Here is a 16,908-nt window from a genome sequence, read left to right as displayed (position 1 = left end):
ATGATAACTTTGCCTTGCTTTCTTCAAAATATGACTGGTAACCATTTCCTCTCTATATACGTCCTCGGACAACACCATGAAGACCCTTTTCACCAACTTCACCGTGATCGGTTGCAATGTCTTTTCCACAGATCGGCATTCCACATCTTTCCATCATTATGTTGTATTTTATGTTGTTTAGTCAGTTTTAAACACTTACTTCAATAATGTTCACCCAAATATCACATCTTATCTATTTTATTTGTTGCATAAAGTCATTGAATTGTTTCAAAATCACAAGCTACTTCGTGTATTACTTACCAGACAACATATCATATATGCTTTTCACCTTTATATGGATTTAATGTTACTTTTCATGAAAGAGATAAAATAATCTATCTTGAGAGGATAATAATTCTGTTCATCAATAACAGCTGAAAATGTATATATTAAGTCAAGAATAGTGACATTTTGATAAATTTGACTAAATGCACAAGCATCAAATGTGTTGTTGTCATGCCATTTTTATCGTCTTATGTATGTGCGGTGTTAAAGGTAATATATTTAGATTCCTTGTGAGATCAGCTTTCATTTGATATGTCACATGGCATATTTATTGACAATATATACGTGCGTATAGTCATGTTAATGATTTTGGCGGCCATCTTGAAATTTGCGGCCATTTTCAAAATGCCACAAGGTAGAATTTGCAGAACTTTGTACTTTGCACGTGGCAATTATGCTCTGAAGCTTTCCTGAAAAAAATCAGCTTTCTACTATTTTTTCCAATGTTACCTACTGTTAGTGTCTAACGCTCCTGGACGAATATGTGAATGAATGACAGAATGTATGATACACCGCAGCCTTCCCTCCCAAAACATGTTTAGCAACGTAAAGGTATCGTAAAGGTAAACATCAGCTGTCCTTTTTAAAAAAATCTACTTTGAGACATTTTTGTTTACACTAATACTTAATTCAGATATCTTTTTGCATGCGGGGAATGGAATGGACATTCACAAAACGTTAACTGACACAGTCACACTGCCCTCAAGAACAAAGTGCAAAACTGTCACAAAGTGTCCTAAACACCTTTCCAGTTTTATCAAGTAATAAGATCAACAAGAATGAAAAAAGTTATGGAACTATAACCTTCAAGCATCACAAGCATCAGTGGTGGATCAGATCAGATCGACGATATGTCATATTTTTCACAAAAATCACATACACCTTATGAAACTACCAATATTACTTGCAAACTCATTTCACCTGATAGTATATTCTCCTCATATGAATTAAAGGTGCATGTGAAAGATACATTTGAGGAAATAACTAGAAACACTCAAACTACGGCATGTAACATTTCAATGGCGGATCAGAACTGATCGGCAAAATATCATATTTTCACACACCTCAATTACACCCTAATAATTTTTTAAGTCATAAAACTATCACTATTACTTGCAAATACCTTTCAACTATAGGTATGTTCTCCTTCTAAAAATTAAAGGCATGTGTGAAAGACTTTTATCAGCACAATTTAGTCTATTTTCGCGGTGAATCGAGAATAGAAGCCAGTGAGCTATAACATACCGACTTGAAACTTTACTACAAATCTACTGTCCTAATACGGACACTAATACCGATTATTTGGCTTAAAGTGAAGTGACAAAATAGTTAACGTATCTTCTACATGTAGGATTTCAGCTGTTACAACACTCAGCGAACATAATTAGCTGTTGAAAATAAACCGGGCTCAATCTTAAATACTACGCTTCCGCCATATTGGCTACACTGGTTACGTAACGACCCGAGACATACGTTCAGGGGCCATTCGGGGAGTTTCTTCTCCCTCTACATATAGTCTCACTGTTTATACGAACTAGATAAATTTGACGACCTTGTTGTTGTGCCGGCGTTATAGGGCATTGTTTCAAGAACGAGCTTTTGAACAAAACCACCTGCAATTACGTAAAATATGTAGCATTATGACGTGTCTTTAAAGTTTGTGGTGCTGTATTCTAAAGGTAGGCCGTATTTATGAACCCTTTGTTAAAACATCATGGCAGCTACTTATGCATAAAGGTAACTTTTCAACCCACTGATAAAAATCAGAAAAATATGTTCGTTCAGATAATGTATTTTTGTTCTTATTTTTGGTTAATATGAAAATGCTACTTTGATGCCTTTTTAAGGATGCGCATAGCAGCATTTTACATCAATGAAAACAGCCTAAATGCCCTAACAGTGTCTAACACTGGAGAACCCATGTGGGCAATCAGCTACCCCTAAAACAAAATGCCGAGCCAGTGAAAGACCTACACTTGGTAAATATGATACAATCGGTCAGTTTTGCCTATTTGCTCCCTTTTGTTGAACTGGTGCACTCCAGTTTGAAAAAAACCCTAATTGTTTCTAGTACTGCAAGTACTGAATCAGCACTAAATCCTGTTTGCAAGGACACTGGCTTTTAATTGTCATATCTATTTCCCCCCCTTTACAGTGTTAGTGTGGATTTCAAAGGAAATTATTATTCTGGTTGCAAAAACCAAATATACTGAAATTGTGTTACAAAGTGTCTCTAAGGCAACGTAAAATGTATTCACAGAGTATGGAATTGGTACTCAGAGCCATTGTCATCGCCAAACAGGTTTCCTTTCTGCAGACTTACAGGAAATGACATGTTAATTGTCCAGGATATTCTGCCAGATACTTTTATTACAACTATAGTTTGGCATGAAATGCACGTGGACCCGGGTTTTTGTATATAACTCTTCATCCAATGATCCATCGATCTCAAACTTTGCACGTGGATGTTTTGTCAGACAACCTAAATCACATTGTAAATCACCGATTTTATGCATTTGTATGAACGATTCTGTCTGTGTAACTGTCAACAAAATAAACAGCAGAACGCAGACTGCTTGTAGAAGGAGGGAGCCAATGACCTGTGACAGTGACAGTGTTGGGTCAGAAAGGTCAAGGTTTGTCAATGTAGGTCAGCTCCGCATGTGACAGGTATGCAGAGGTGTTACAGGTCGTGAATAGGGTAAGGTGGGTGCCAACGGTTAACCATCATACGGAGTTTGTTTCTCTCAGTTGTTCAACGTGAACCACAAAACCCATTGGTGAGAATTATCCATTAGGTTAAAATCTTTAAATTTGTATTATGTTAATCTCATATTTTGTGTATGCAGTACCTTTATGGAAAGAACACAGAAAGTACATTTGCACTAAATCATTAAGCAGACCACCTATGGCTAGAAGTCAACTTTTAAAGCCCCGTTCCCTCGGACAAGCACTCACAATCATGCACACTTATTGCAGAAAAGATTCAGGTGGCATGTTTCACATACCCAAGGTTTCATATACCCAGGGTTTCAAGAGCGAATATAAACAATCCTTTAATTTGGCACTGTTCAAAGCACGAATAGGATCCCGATAAACTCATGCCAAAGTTTGGGAATTAGCCAATACCGACAACAACCAAAACACGCCAAACACAAAGTGCCAAATTCCCACTAGTCGTCATTCCATGCAGGCAACAAAGAACACACTGATCGATACATTGATTGGCTGAGCTAATCGGAAAACGAGGTGAGGTAAGATAATGAGTCATATAGCCTGCTTGAGCTGCTGATGCAGAATATATGTGCCAGAGTCAACTTTGTATGTAGTTACTGCTGTAAATATAATAAACATGTGAATCTTTTAAAGTATTGTGTCATGATATTATTTGGATGAGATATACTATCGAAATAGCCCAAATCTACCTAAATTTATCAGTTATTTTATCTTCAACATTTTATATCCTAACCCTAGCTCTCTAAACAACAGTCTAGTCTCAATGTAATCTATTTCATTAATACTCATTTTCACTGCATGCTCTTCTCATGTCAGTCCCTCTTAAAACGGGGTAGTCTCGTAACTTCGACCTTTGGGCCGAGGTAGATATCCGTTTGATGCTGTGACAACAGTGTTGTTTTGTGCTATTATGACACTGGTATTCAACAAAATGTGAAATGTGTTCACTCAGGAAACGGAACATGGCAGTGTGAGTGAATCTCATTCAGTGACTTTGATTATGATGCTTACTGGTGAGTTATTCAACTTCTTTTATAAACCTGCATGCTATAAGAATGTTGGAAATGACAGTTTTCATCTGTCATTCTCACAACTCCGTTATGGGAAGTTTTTTCCCACTTCTCGTTGTGGAAGATACCTTTGTGCAAATGGTTATATGTACTGTGTGAACAAGAGCAAAGAGGAAGAATGGATCTCGTAGAGATGCATTAAGAAAGACTGCAAATCAACAGTCTCCACGGTGAACGACATTATTTCGAAATTACCTAGCGATCACAACCACGGGTCTGTTCACACTGACGATCCACGCCAAGATATCCGACCAGACGTTTCCTTTGCTCTTCCTGTTGCTGCCAAACAGGGAGGGAGACTTACACGAGAGCTCTCCGTCTCATCAAGGAGACAGCAGGAAACTTCAGCTCCCGTGGAACCCAGATAAAATACAGGTGAGTCATATGACGCTACTTTTTCATTCTCATTTTACTTTGGAATTTTGTATACACTTACGTGAGCTATATATATTTATATGTTCTCTATTTAGATGGACTTTGAGATGGTTAATGATTTCGAGATATCAAAATTTGTCCGAAGATGTGCTGGATTGCCTCTGGTGCCCGAAAGACACGTAAGTATAAAGACACAACACCAACTTTGATATATATGGCTGACTACGTCACATCTCAATGGATTGAGAACCTGATTGTTGGCAGCTGGAACCGACGGTCCGCGAACGTGCAACAACCTCGAGGGCTGGTACGAACGTGAGAAGAAGGTGGTCGGAAAACAGCATCCAAACCATCTTGGCCAAGTTCCTGAGAGACAGGGTCTCAATGAGGCAAAGATGCTTCAGTATAATGTCGGCCACAGACTGACCCACAAGAAGAATAGATACAGAGGTTTGGAACGACGATTGGACACATTGCTTGCAAGCTTGCAAGAAACGACATCACGCTGATGTAGTACTTAGACAATGCGTCGTATTCTGTTAAGTTCTTAAGCTCACGATTCTTTGATTTGGCTACATGTTACTAAATCTGTAACACATTATATTATGTATTGTATGTTATTTTATGTATAGTTAGCTGTCAACCTTATATGTAGCACTTATGTATTGTATGCCATTTTATTTAAATACAACAAGGAACGTTATTAAGCAATGTTACTGCAGCAATGATTGTATAAATAAAAATGACGATCCTTGTTCAGTTATGTTCCGGTGAACATTTTAGCATTAAAGGGGCACTGATGCGGAGCGAATAATGTTTCCCGCCAACTGTCTAATTACGGAACCAAACTGCAAATTGGTCAGCGCCCGCTCCTTCGACCGTGACGGACAAAGGAACTGGGCTCCTGTCCATATTAGCAGAGTTTCTTCACCCATAAGAGTCAGGAGGCCGGATGCCCATCATATGCCATTATTTAAAAATATCCATGGTATTCCTTGTCTGATCGTAACAAAATATCCCAGCAGTGTAGTTTTTTTCGGATGCTTGGATGGTATAGTTACTCCATTTGATCCTATTTCTGTGTTTTTAACCTCGATATTTAATCATGTTACATGAAAATATGATGCTTGGATGGTATAGTTACTCAATTTGATCCTATTTCTCTGTTTTTAACCTCGATATTTAATCATGTTACATGAAAATATGATGTCTACAGGCACGTAGCAAGCCATTTGTTTCACTCCGGAAGATTGCAAAGCTTTATATTTAGGTAATTTTGAGTGTTGGTTCAGCTGTGATAGCAAATATCATACGTAAATTTTGGTAGCTATGGTAGCCACAATGGTTTATTATTTATGATAATAAAAACATACAGTTGATTTATTTGAATTCGTAAACAATAAAAGACGACTTTGCCTTTGGTAGAGAAATCTGACAATTTTCTTACGTAACCTCCCTTATTTCACCTATTTACCCAAGTACATAGCAAATGCCTGTATGTATTCCTTATGTAACGAAATTCCGTTGGTATCCTCAAAACAGTTTCGGCCCATAAGTGTTTTCAGGCTGCATGAGACACAGAGATTACATCTTCCTTGCTGTAACTCGCGTTTGATGGTGTAAACCTACACGTGTTATTTGTCATCATTCTCTGGTTGGTCAATTAATGAATTTTTAACAGGTATAATTAGTAGTAACACCACTTCGGTTACTCAACAAAGGTTCCCATTTGGCATTTCTCCTGTCTGGAGTAAATACTCAACATTATAAATTAAGGTCTGTAGCGGCAAATGTATTGCATGTTATGTAATATGTGCATGTACGTGATGCAAGAGGGTTTATCAGCTGAGTTACAAAAACAAACATCGATCAAAGGATTAACCGATAACACAGTGATTGATTAATTACTTTTGTCAAAAGGCAGTGTGTGTTGATGACTACACCCTGTCGTAAAGTGCGATTGTAAAAACAACATCCTCCCTTCAAAGAATTAACCACCCTTGCGTTGATTGATTGCACATTATTGGTTAACTAAATTACTTAGAATAGCGGATCTCATACAATTAGTTGCCAGGTGTGCTATCTTGGGTGACCAGTGAGAGGTTTATCAGGTTTTCACCAACGAAAGACGTGAAACGATGTGTTACTTTTTCGCAAATGAGACAGTTGTAAGACACACGGCACAGAGCAGGATTATTTACCAGCTGCAGATGAATGGAATACGATTTCTTTTACGTGGATATTGATGAATACATTCCTGAACAAGGTAGTATTCTGACATTGTTGCTATAAAATTAGTCTGTTTTACATTCATTATTTGCATTTTGTTTTAATTTATTTGTTGTAGCATTCAGCAGAATCGATATGACAGAAAACACACACTAGATCGCGTATGTGTGTGAAATAGGATCCACATTGGCAGTCTATACAATGTATAAATGTTGCTGTTATGTTAGAAATTTACTATGAGTATAAGCAGATCGTGTGTTCTTTTATTAGTTTTCAAAATCATACAAATATGACAATAAACTAATTAGGGTTCGGTATTTTCCCGTCCTAATAGTTTTTTACCATTTCTACTACTGGCAGATGATTAACCTTCAAAGTGTTTCATTTGTTTTCATAATACATTTGTAATGAAGTAAAAATGACTTCACCTCAGTTGATCTGTCTGTAATTAAACTATTAGTTGCGCATACGGACTGCGCAGCAGAGGTCACGAACCAGTCACGAATTCTGGGATATCATCCAGGTACTCACTGGAGAAAAGCAATAACAAAAGTTTACACCAGTCCACGGAAATTGCTCCGCATCAGTGCCCCTTTAACAGTGTCGTTGTGAAAACAATGTCAGCCTATTGTCTAGAGCATCGTGTAAATGGCATCGTGTAATCATATTGTCTAGAAGTAGTCGACCTAAACGCCGCAACCCTCCAGACCGACCAGTGTGTTTTTACACGCATCCAAAGGTCGGACTTACGGGACAAGTGTCATAGGACGTCGTGTGCTCAAAATACAAATCAAGACGTAGCACTGATACTATCAGTTTAATATTGCAAAATAAATACATTCGTCATGCTAATGAGAGCATTGGTCCTTTGTCGTGGGAATCAATAAAAGATTTACAGCATTGGACGTTCCCAGTCAGGGGAGTTGCCTCCCCTTGAAGTGATTGCATTTCGTGTTTTATGCATTTAACAGTTGAAGTAAAGTGTTTATGTCAGTGAATTGTTGCTTGTACTATCATCGCAGTATGTCGTTATCTGCGTAGCATCGGTATCATTGGTATCACCATATTGTCATTGGGTCTTTTTCTGCAGCCAAATAACAACTATTTACACGTCACACAAAACACACTCCGTCACGTGATGAACACAAACTATGTCTATACACAAACAGTATTGACGTAAAACACAAACATTGTCCAGTCGGGTGTTTGAAGAAAGGGGCCAGGCTCAGGTGAGACCGGAAGCAACTGACCGGAAATCTAGGTTCGCACATCAGCACCCACTGCAGAAACCTGAAACAAATGAGGAAGACTGTAGGTGACCGAATATAGACGGTCTGCATGACAACAAGCACCAGCTGGTAATACAATCCACTGAGAAATTATTACGAGCAGAACACTAGACGCGACGAAAATACGAGCGTCCCTTTCTTAATAATATCATACATTTGAAAGATTATGATCTAGATTTGCTGCACATGGTTTTGAGATGCACGTGCCGGGTACATAAGACATGTATCATCCAAATACAGCTAAGAACCACATATATTACACTGTTCAATGCTAACACGTCTAACGTACGTTGCGGCCAAAATCGGGTCACAGTGATGCAGTAGCCTTGTCACTGACATGTTTTCCTACATTATTTATGTTGAGTTTCAGTGGAAATAATATCACTGCCATTGACTTTAGTACTCTCAGTATTGAAACCTTTTCCCTTGAGATTTCTAGGTAAAGTTTCTGATCAATTTCAGGTTACAGTATTTCTGCCTGATGTTAGCGTAACTGCACCTAGTCTTTGAGCGATGAGCAGTGCAAGCTGGTGAGACAGGGGTTAGAGTGTTCCTACATGCTGTTTTAACTGGGAGTGGTTGCAGTAATGTTACCTTGTCTAGCAGAGGTTGCAATACTTCTGGCAGTGGGTTTTCGCCCAGTCAGCATATTGAGTGCAAACTGATGTACCGTAGCCTGAACAGTCACTAGATGTGTCCTTGCAGTCACTGTTGGTGGTGGTGGTGTGTCCGGCTCCTGAGGAACAGCATAGGATGGGAACATTGTCAGACGTTTTATACAAATCCACTGGAACCTTCACAAGTGTACGCGTCATAAATATACGTATATACCTGAGATACAATGACTCATTACAGACACGAGACACATAGACTCGCCATCATCACAGGACAGGGTGACTGACCACAAACATGGGCTACAGTGACTAACCACAGACATGAGACACACAGACTCACCATTATCACAGAAAACAGTGACTCACCATAAAACACAGGATAAAATGATTCACCACAGGCACGAGATACATAGACTCTCCATTATTACAGCACACAGTGACCCTCAACAAACATCTACAACGACTCACAACAAACACAGGATACATTGACTCACCACAGATGCCGCAGAATTTTTTACAATTGGTCTTGGCCCAGTCGCCGTACTGATTGCAGACGTCGGCACCGTACCCCGCGCAGTCGACCAGGTCCACGCAGGAGGCAGTGTCGCTGCTGCTAGTCTTTGCCGCTAGGAGGGGGAAGGTGGAAGAGGAGAACAGCGTTAGACAAATTGTCGGATGAATGACTCCACGCTAAACTGTTACTACCATATGTGTTACTTCGGAATTGCCTTAATCCTAAATGCTCTGAAACCCAATCCTGCGCCGTTATTGTTCTTATATGTTTGGGGTTCCTTCTGCAGGATGATCGTATCATTCTATCAGTGGTTTATTAGCGTCAGCCTATTTTCGGGGAGAACTCTAATGGCGTTTGTCGCTTTGGGAACAAAAACCAAGGGCAAGATGTATGCAAGCAAATGGCCTTATTTGGATCCCCAGGTCAGCGAGTCCTGACATGGCTACGCTACACTCCTCCACATGTACCTAAGCTAGTTTTACTGACGAAGCGTTGTGGAACAGTTACCATGGACACAGAACGTGTATGCGGCTTCCACAATTGTCATAAATATAGAAACACCACTGGAGGTCTCTGGGGCATGTCGCTTGTTGTTCGGAGAGATACAGACATATATACATTTTAGGAAGGGTCTCCAGGACAAGTACTAAGACGAATGTACGTGTTGTGACGTGTTAAGTCTCTGGATGTGATGGAGGTGGGGATCAAAGTGCAAGTAAAGGAGGGAGAGGCACCAGTGGCCGAGGATAGACATGGTGATAGTAATACAGTTAGTGTGTAATACAAACATGTAGTGTAACAATGCAGTGCAAGAAACTAAAACAAAAGACGAGATAATATTTGCTGTAACGGAGAAAGAGAAATTGGTGAGAAAATTCGGTGCAAATAAATCAAACTATGTGCTGGCGGGAACAAGCAAGGAGGGAACTAGTGTTGCCACCTGGCGAGGAGCTAACTAGCGCTGTCACCTGGTAAGGAAGTAACGAGTGCTGCCACTTAGAGGGGGGTTGGGGGTCACTCAGTGCTGACAATCAGTCACTGCCTTACCACCACAGAATCCACAATATTTGGGACAGTTAACGTTAGCCCAGTCCCTGTACTGGTCATTTGAACACATCGACCGTCCGTAGCCAGGGCAGTCAGTTTTGTCCTCGCAGACTGCCGTGTCTGTGTCAGTGTCTGTATTTGTGTCTGGCAAAAATATAAAACAATTCCGTTGAAAACCACAGGTTTGACTGATTACGGTTAGAGCACCGAACAGTCAGCAGTCATCACGAGTAAGTTATAGCCAGTTGACATCACCTGTAGAACAAACACATTCAACGGAGACTTTCACAGAACATAGAAGAGATCATATATTGATCACTGAGTGTCATTAGAGATCATGCATTAATCACTGTCAGTCATTAGAGATTATGTATAGATCACAATCTGGCTCTCAAGATAGTTTGGCAAATATATATTCAGCAGAGGGCATGTGTAGATCGCCATTGAAGAAATAGCAAGTGTACAGAACTCAGTAAGTGTTGTATGTACGGCAATGTCAGAGGCTTTGAAATAGTCTAGTCTGACACTGACAACAGGGTGGCGTTTCAGAGTCCATACTAACACATAGATCTCCATTGTAAGTGCCAGGCTACACGGAGGTCTGGGTGGCTCATGGGTCGCAAGTATCTACAAATGAAACAAACACAGTCAGTACTCCTGAGAAAAAAAGTGATGCAAGCTGAGTCGGTGTAGACAGCTTGGGACCGTGATCTGGTTCTGCTCAGGTATCTACAGGAGGTACGTAGGATCTACAAGTCTCTGCTTTACTCTGGATACTTTTAACAGAGTGTGGCATGTAATTCCCGAGGATGCATGTGAAGTGAAATAAAAAAGGTGTTACATTAATCCACAAAAAGCGCTCCGATGAAGTGTCGATGTGACATCCACGCGCCGCTGCTTTAGAAGCGCTCTCTGCTTCTAGTCTTATGTTGTGCTCCTTTGAACATCTTCTGCTACTAGTCCCATGTACCGCCCCTATGGGACACCCTTTGCTACTGGCCCCATGTAGTGCCCCTGTGGGCATCCTCTGCTTCTAACCCCATGCAGTGCTCTATGGGACATCCTCTGCTACTAGTCAGATGAAGTGCCCCTATGGGCATCCTCAGTTACTAGTCCCATGTAGTGCCCCTATAGACATCCTCTGCTACTAGCCCCATGTGGTGCCCCTATGGGACATCCTCACTTACTAGTCCTATGTAGTGGCCCTATAGACATCCTCTGCTACTAGTCCCATGTTGTGCCCCTTTGGGACATCCTCTGCTACTAGTCCATGCAGTGCCCCTGTAGACATCCTCTGCTACTAGCCCCAGTTAGCGCCCCATGGGATATCTTCTGCTACGAGCAACACGCAGTGCCCCTAATGGACATCTACTGCTACTAGCCCCATGTTGTGTCCCTATGAAATACCCTCTGCTACTAGCCCCATGAATGTCAGACACTATGAAGATCGCCTCGCCTTGTACTGGAGAGCGTTGTCATGGTTTACCTGTCACAAGCTGCTTTGTAGCGTCGCCAACAACACCAGTGCCACACAAGTTGCAAAAACGTTTGCAGTTTGAAGCCGCCCAGTCTGGATACTGTGCGCACGCATCTGCCCCGTAACCAGCACAGTCCGTCCTGGTGTCCTTGCAGTCTGGGTCGCCCGCAGCAGTTGTCACCTCGCACATGTTACAGAATTTCTGGCAGTTTTGTTTGGCCCAGTCAGCATACTGTGTGCACGCGCCTTTACCGTAGCCTTCACAATCACCTCGTGCATCCCTGCAGCTTGAGTCGGACGTTGGTGTTGTCACCGTTATCGACTGCGCAGTAGCTTGAGTTTTCTTTGAATCACATTTGCCGCAGAACTTTTTACAGTTTTCGGTGGCCCAGTCTGGATATTGTGAGCATACGCCCGTTCCATAGCCGGGGCAGTTTACCTTGTCAACGCAATCACCGTTAACAGCCGTGTTCGTCATCTGTGTCGTCGTGGCGGTCGAAGTTGTCGTGGTAGATGTAGAAGTAGGCTCTTGGTGTGAGGAACAAAGACTACAGAACATCCTGCAGTTTTTCGTGGCCCAGTCTTTATAGGACGTGCATACTGTGGCACCGTACGCAGAGCAGTCCATCAGGTCCGTACACGTAGCGTCCCCCTGAGAGGTAATTGTCGCCGCTGGTGCTGCAGTTACCGTTGCTGCCGGTGTCGTAGATGCAGCTTTGGTGACCTGGCCACATATATTACAGTACTTCTGGCAATTCTGTCGCGCCCAGTCGCGGTACTGGTTGCATGTGCTCACCCCATACGCCGCGCAGTTCGTCAAAACGTCCTTGCAGTTGCTGTCAATGGACGCCGCAGTTGCTGCCGTGCTAATGCTTGTAGATGCCGCTGTTGATGAAGCCGTAGATGCCGCCGCCGTGCTACTGCTGACTATAAACTGCGCGCTAGTCATGTGACTCTCACCTGGACAAAGGTTGCATCGTTTCTTGCAGTTCTCCAGCGCCCAGTCGGGGTACTTCGTGCAGGTTTGGTCATCGTACTGGTCACATTGGTCAAGCTTATCCTTGCATGTGTCACCTGAGGACTTACAACCGATGTTACAAAATTTAGCGCAGTTCTCTTTAGCCCATTCAGGATATTCAGTACAGGCACTGGCTCCCTGATCCTTGCACGTCTCGGTGTCCTTGTCCTGGCAGCTGTCGGTAGCGTCTGCCTCCCCAGTGGAGCCCGTCCCCACCGTGCTGTCACAGCCGCAGTAGTTGGCACAATTCTCCTTCGACCATTCAGGGTACTCGGTGCAGACGCTGGGACCGTGGCCTTTGCATTCTTCCGTGTCGACATCTTTGCAAGCACCTGCCAACAAAGACAAACGTGTAGCTGTCGTCAGCAACATGTGTCTTGTCAGCAACATGTGTCTAGATTATTATACGGTCGATATAAGCAGCGAGTATAGTTCAGCAATGTACACACAGGAAGCGAGGGGACTCACTGTTTCCGTCCACCTTGCAGTAGCCGCATGTCTGCATGCAGTTCTTCTTGGTCCACGTGGCGTAAGCCGGCGTACATACAGATGTATCACGCCCCTCGCACTCCTTCGTGTCGGCGCACTTGATCCCAGCTGGAACAAACAGGGCAGTGATAAAGATCTCATTCACACCAGTTACAAAGACTAGTCTGATTCGACAGAAGGACAATATAAAAGGGTCTCACTCATTTCCGGGAAACAGACGGCGATGAGACAGGTTTGGGTGGACGCTGGTTTTTCTGATGGTAAGCACTTCGCATCAGGAACCTCCTCGTTGCCAAGGAAACACTTGCTGGTTCGCGTCTGCAGTCCCACAGCACATGATTGGGAACACTGCAGATAATAGAGAAGAGAATGTATGTGTGAGTGTATGTGTTTGGGCATGTGTGTGCATATGCTTGTTTAGTGATGCATTCAACAATGTGTCAACTATGTGTAAAACAACCAAGCAAACCACAGCTCGGGGGTCCGGCCAGCGTTGTCCCCAACTCGTAGTCCCAGCTGATCCATTAAGTGGTCTCGGACAGTGCCTCACAATACCTGCAATAGAGTGGACTATTTGTAGACACTTACAGCAGACCAAGCCTGGGGCCTCCACTCCCCTGGACAAGCGTGCGTCCCACACGCCTGATGGTCGGCGGGTTTGGGGCCTATGCAGTTTGAATCTGGTACCGGATTCTGGTTCCTCATGCAGCGCACCTTCCGGTTCTGTGTTCCCCCGCCACATGTTTGGCTGCAATCGCTGAATGATCCAGCCCGCCACCTGTGAAAGGATGTACGTGTGCATCTATAGTAAAAGTGAAACTACGAAGTTAGTCAAGATTGTGAAGTGCATTGCGTTTACTGTGGCACTCACGATGCCATGTAGAGGAGTGGTATGTTGACGACTGTGACACTCGTGATGTAATTGAGAATTGGCATATTGATAACTCACGATGTTATGTAGAGGAGTGGTATGTTGACGACTGTGACACTCGTGATGTAATTGAGAATTGGCATATTGATAACTCACGATGTTATGTAGAGGAGTGGTATGTTGACGACTGTGACACTCGTGATGTAATTGAGAATTGGCATATTGATAACTCACGATGTTATGTAGAGGAGTGGTATGTTGACGACTGTGACACTCGTGATGTAATTGGGAATTGGCATATTGATAACTCACGATGTTATGTAGAGGAGTGGTATGTTGACGACTGTGACACTCGTGATGTAATTGAGAATTGGCATATTGATAACTCACGATGTTATGTAGAGGAGTGGTATGTTGACGACTGTGACACTCGTGATGTAATTGAGAATTGGCATATTGATAACTCACGATGTTATGTAGAGGAGTGGTATGTTGACGACTGTGACACTCGTGATGTAATTGAGAATTGGCATATTGATAACTCACGATGCCATGTAGAGGAGTGGTATGTTGACGACTGTGACACTCGTGATGTAATTGAGAATTGGCATATTGATAACTCACGATGCCATGTAGAGGAGTGGTATGTTGACGACTGTGACACTCGTGATGTAATTGAGAATTGGCATATTGATAACTCACGATGCCATGTAGAGGAGTGGTATGTTGACGACTGTGACACTCGTGATGTAATTGAGAATTGGCATATTGATAACTCACGATGCCATGTAGAGGAGTGGTATGTTGACGACTGTGACACTCGTGATGTAATTGAGAATTGGCATATTGATAACTCACGATGTTATGTAGAGGAGTGGTATGTTGACGACTGTGACACTCGTGATGTAATTGAGAATTGGCATATTGATAACTCACGATGTTATGTAGAGGAGTGGTATGTTGACGACTGTGACACTCGTGATGTAATTGAGAATTGGCATATTGATAACTCACGATGTTATGTAGAGGAGTGGTATGTTGACGACTGTGACACTCGTGATGTAATTGAGAATTGGCATATTGATAACTCACGATGTTATGTAGAGGAGTGGTATGTTGGCGACTGTGACACTCGTGATGTAATTGAGAATTGGCATATTGATAACTCACGATGTTATGTAGAGGAGTGGTATGTTGACGACTGTGACACTCGTGATGTAATTGAGACTTGGCATATTGATAACTGACGATGTTATGTAGAGGAGTGGTATGTTGACGACTGTGACACTCGTGATGTAATTGAGAATTGGCATATTGATAACTCACGATGTTATGTAGAGGAGTGGTATGTTGACGACTGTGACACTCGTGATGTAATTGAGAATTGGCATATTGATAACTGACGATGTTGTGTAGAGGAGTGGTATGTTGACGACTGTGACACTCGTGATGTAATTGAGAATTGGCATATTGATAACTCACGATGCCATGTAGAGGAGTGGTATGTTGACGACTGTGACACTCGTGATGTAATTGAGAATTGGCATATTGATAACTCACGATGTTATGTAGAGGAGTGGTATGTTGACGACTGTGACACTCGTGATGTAATTGAGAATTGGCATATTGATAACTCACGATGCCATGTAGAGGAGTGGTATGTTGACGACTGTGACACTCGTGATGTAATTGAGAATTGGCATATTGATAACTCAGGATGTTATGTAGAGGAGTGGTATGTTGACGACTGTGACACTCGTGATGTAATTGAGAATTGGCATATTGATAACTCACGATGTTATGTAGAGGAGTGGTATGTTGACGACTGTGACACTCGTGATGTAATTGAGAATTGGCATATTGATAACTCACGATGTTATGTAGAGGAGTGGTATGTTGGCGACTGTGACACTCGTGATGTAATTGAGAATTGGCATATTGATAACTCACGATGTTATGTAGAGGAGTGGTATGTTGACGACTGTGACACTCGTGATGTAATTGAGAATTGGCATATTGATAACTCACGATGTTATGTAGAGGAGTGGTATGTTGACGACTGTGACACTCGTGATGTAATTGAGAATTGGCATATTGATAACTCACGATGCCATGTAGAGGAGTGGTATGTTGACGACTGTGACACTCGTGATGTAATTGAGAATTGGCATATTGATAACTCACGATGTTATGTAGAGGAGTGGTATGTTGACGACTGTGACACTCGTGATGTAATTGAGAATTGGCATATTGATAACTCACGATGTTATGTAGAGGAGTGGTATGTTGACGACTGTGACACTCGTGATGTAATTGAGAATTGGCATATTGATAACTCACGATGTTATGTAGAGGAGTGGTATGTTGGCGACTGTGACACTCGTGATGTAATTGAGAATTGGCATATTGATAACTGACGATGTTATGTAGAGGAGTGGTATGTTGACGACTGTGACACTCGTGATGTAATTGAGAATTGGCATATTGATAACTCACGATGTTATGTAGAGGAGTGGTATGTTGACGACTGTGACACTCGTGATGTAATTGAGAATTGGCATATTGATAACTCACGATGTTATGTAGAGGAGTGGTATGTTGACGACTGTGACACTCGTGATGTAATTGAGAATTGGCATATTGATAACTCACGATGTTATGTAGAGGAGTGGTATGTTGACGACTGTGACACTCGTGATGTAATTGAGAATTGGCATATTGATAACTCACGATGCCATGTAGAGGAGTGGTATGTTGACGACTGTGACACTCGTGATGTAATTGAGAATTGGCATATTGATAACTGACGATGCCATGTAGAGGAGTGGTATGTTGACGACTGTGACACTCGTGAT

The 16,908-nt window shown here is 42.1% G+C and overlaps 1 protein-coding gene across 4 annotated transcripts in view; it reads right to left on the bottom strand.

Moving 5' to 3' along the window:
- Positions 1-7,536: 7,536 nt before the first annotated feature.
- The window catches only part of LOC137273096 (A disintegrin and metalloproteinase with thrombospondin motifs 18-like), a 41,520-nt gene continuing 32,148 nt past the window's right edge, over positions 7,537-16,908 (bottom strand). For 2 of the 4 annotated variants that reach the window (XM_067805545.1, XM_067805544.1), the window contains 8 exons: positions 13,771-13,960; positions 13,383-13,530; positions 13,162-13,290; positions 11,685-13,025; positions 10,199-10,342; positions 9,132-9,263; positions 8,618-8,759; positions 7,537-8,024 (listed from right to left, as the gene is read on the bottom strand). In XM_067805545.1, coding sequence (XP_067661646.1) covers positions 8,623-8,759; positions 9,132-9,263; positions 10,199-10,342; positions 11,685-13,025; positions 13,162-13,290; positions 13,383-13,530; positions 13,771-13,960 — 2,221 coding nt within the window. In that variant the 3' untranslated portion in view covers positions 7,537-8,024; positions 8,618-8,622. The remainder of the gene's footprint in view (positions 8,025-8,617; positions 8,760-9,131; positions 9,264-10,198; positions 10,343-11,684; positions 13,026-13,161; positions 13,291-13,382; positions 13,531-13,770; positions 13,961-16,908) is intronic. The other 2 variants (XM_067805547.1, XM_067805546.1) reach the window with 2 other exon arrangements.

Source organism: Haliotis asinina, chromosome 2 (assembly GCF_037392515.1).
Source record: "Haliotis asinina isolate JCU_RB_2024 chromosome 2, JCU_Hal_asi_v2, whole genome shotgun sequence".
In the NCBI taxonomy this organism is placed as follows: domain Eukaryota; kingdom Metazoa; phylum Mollusca; class Gastropoda; order Lepetellida; family Haliotidae; genus Haliotis; species Haliotis asinina.
The sequence above is the reverse complement of the archived record's forward strand: the minus strand, read 5'-3'. Positions and strand labels throughout refer to the sequence as shown.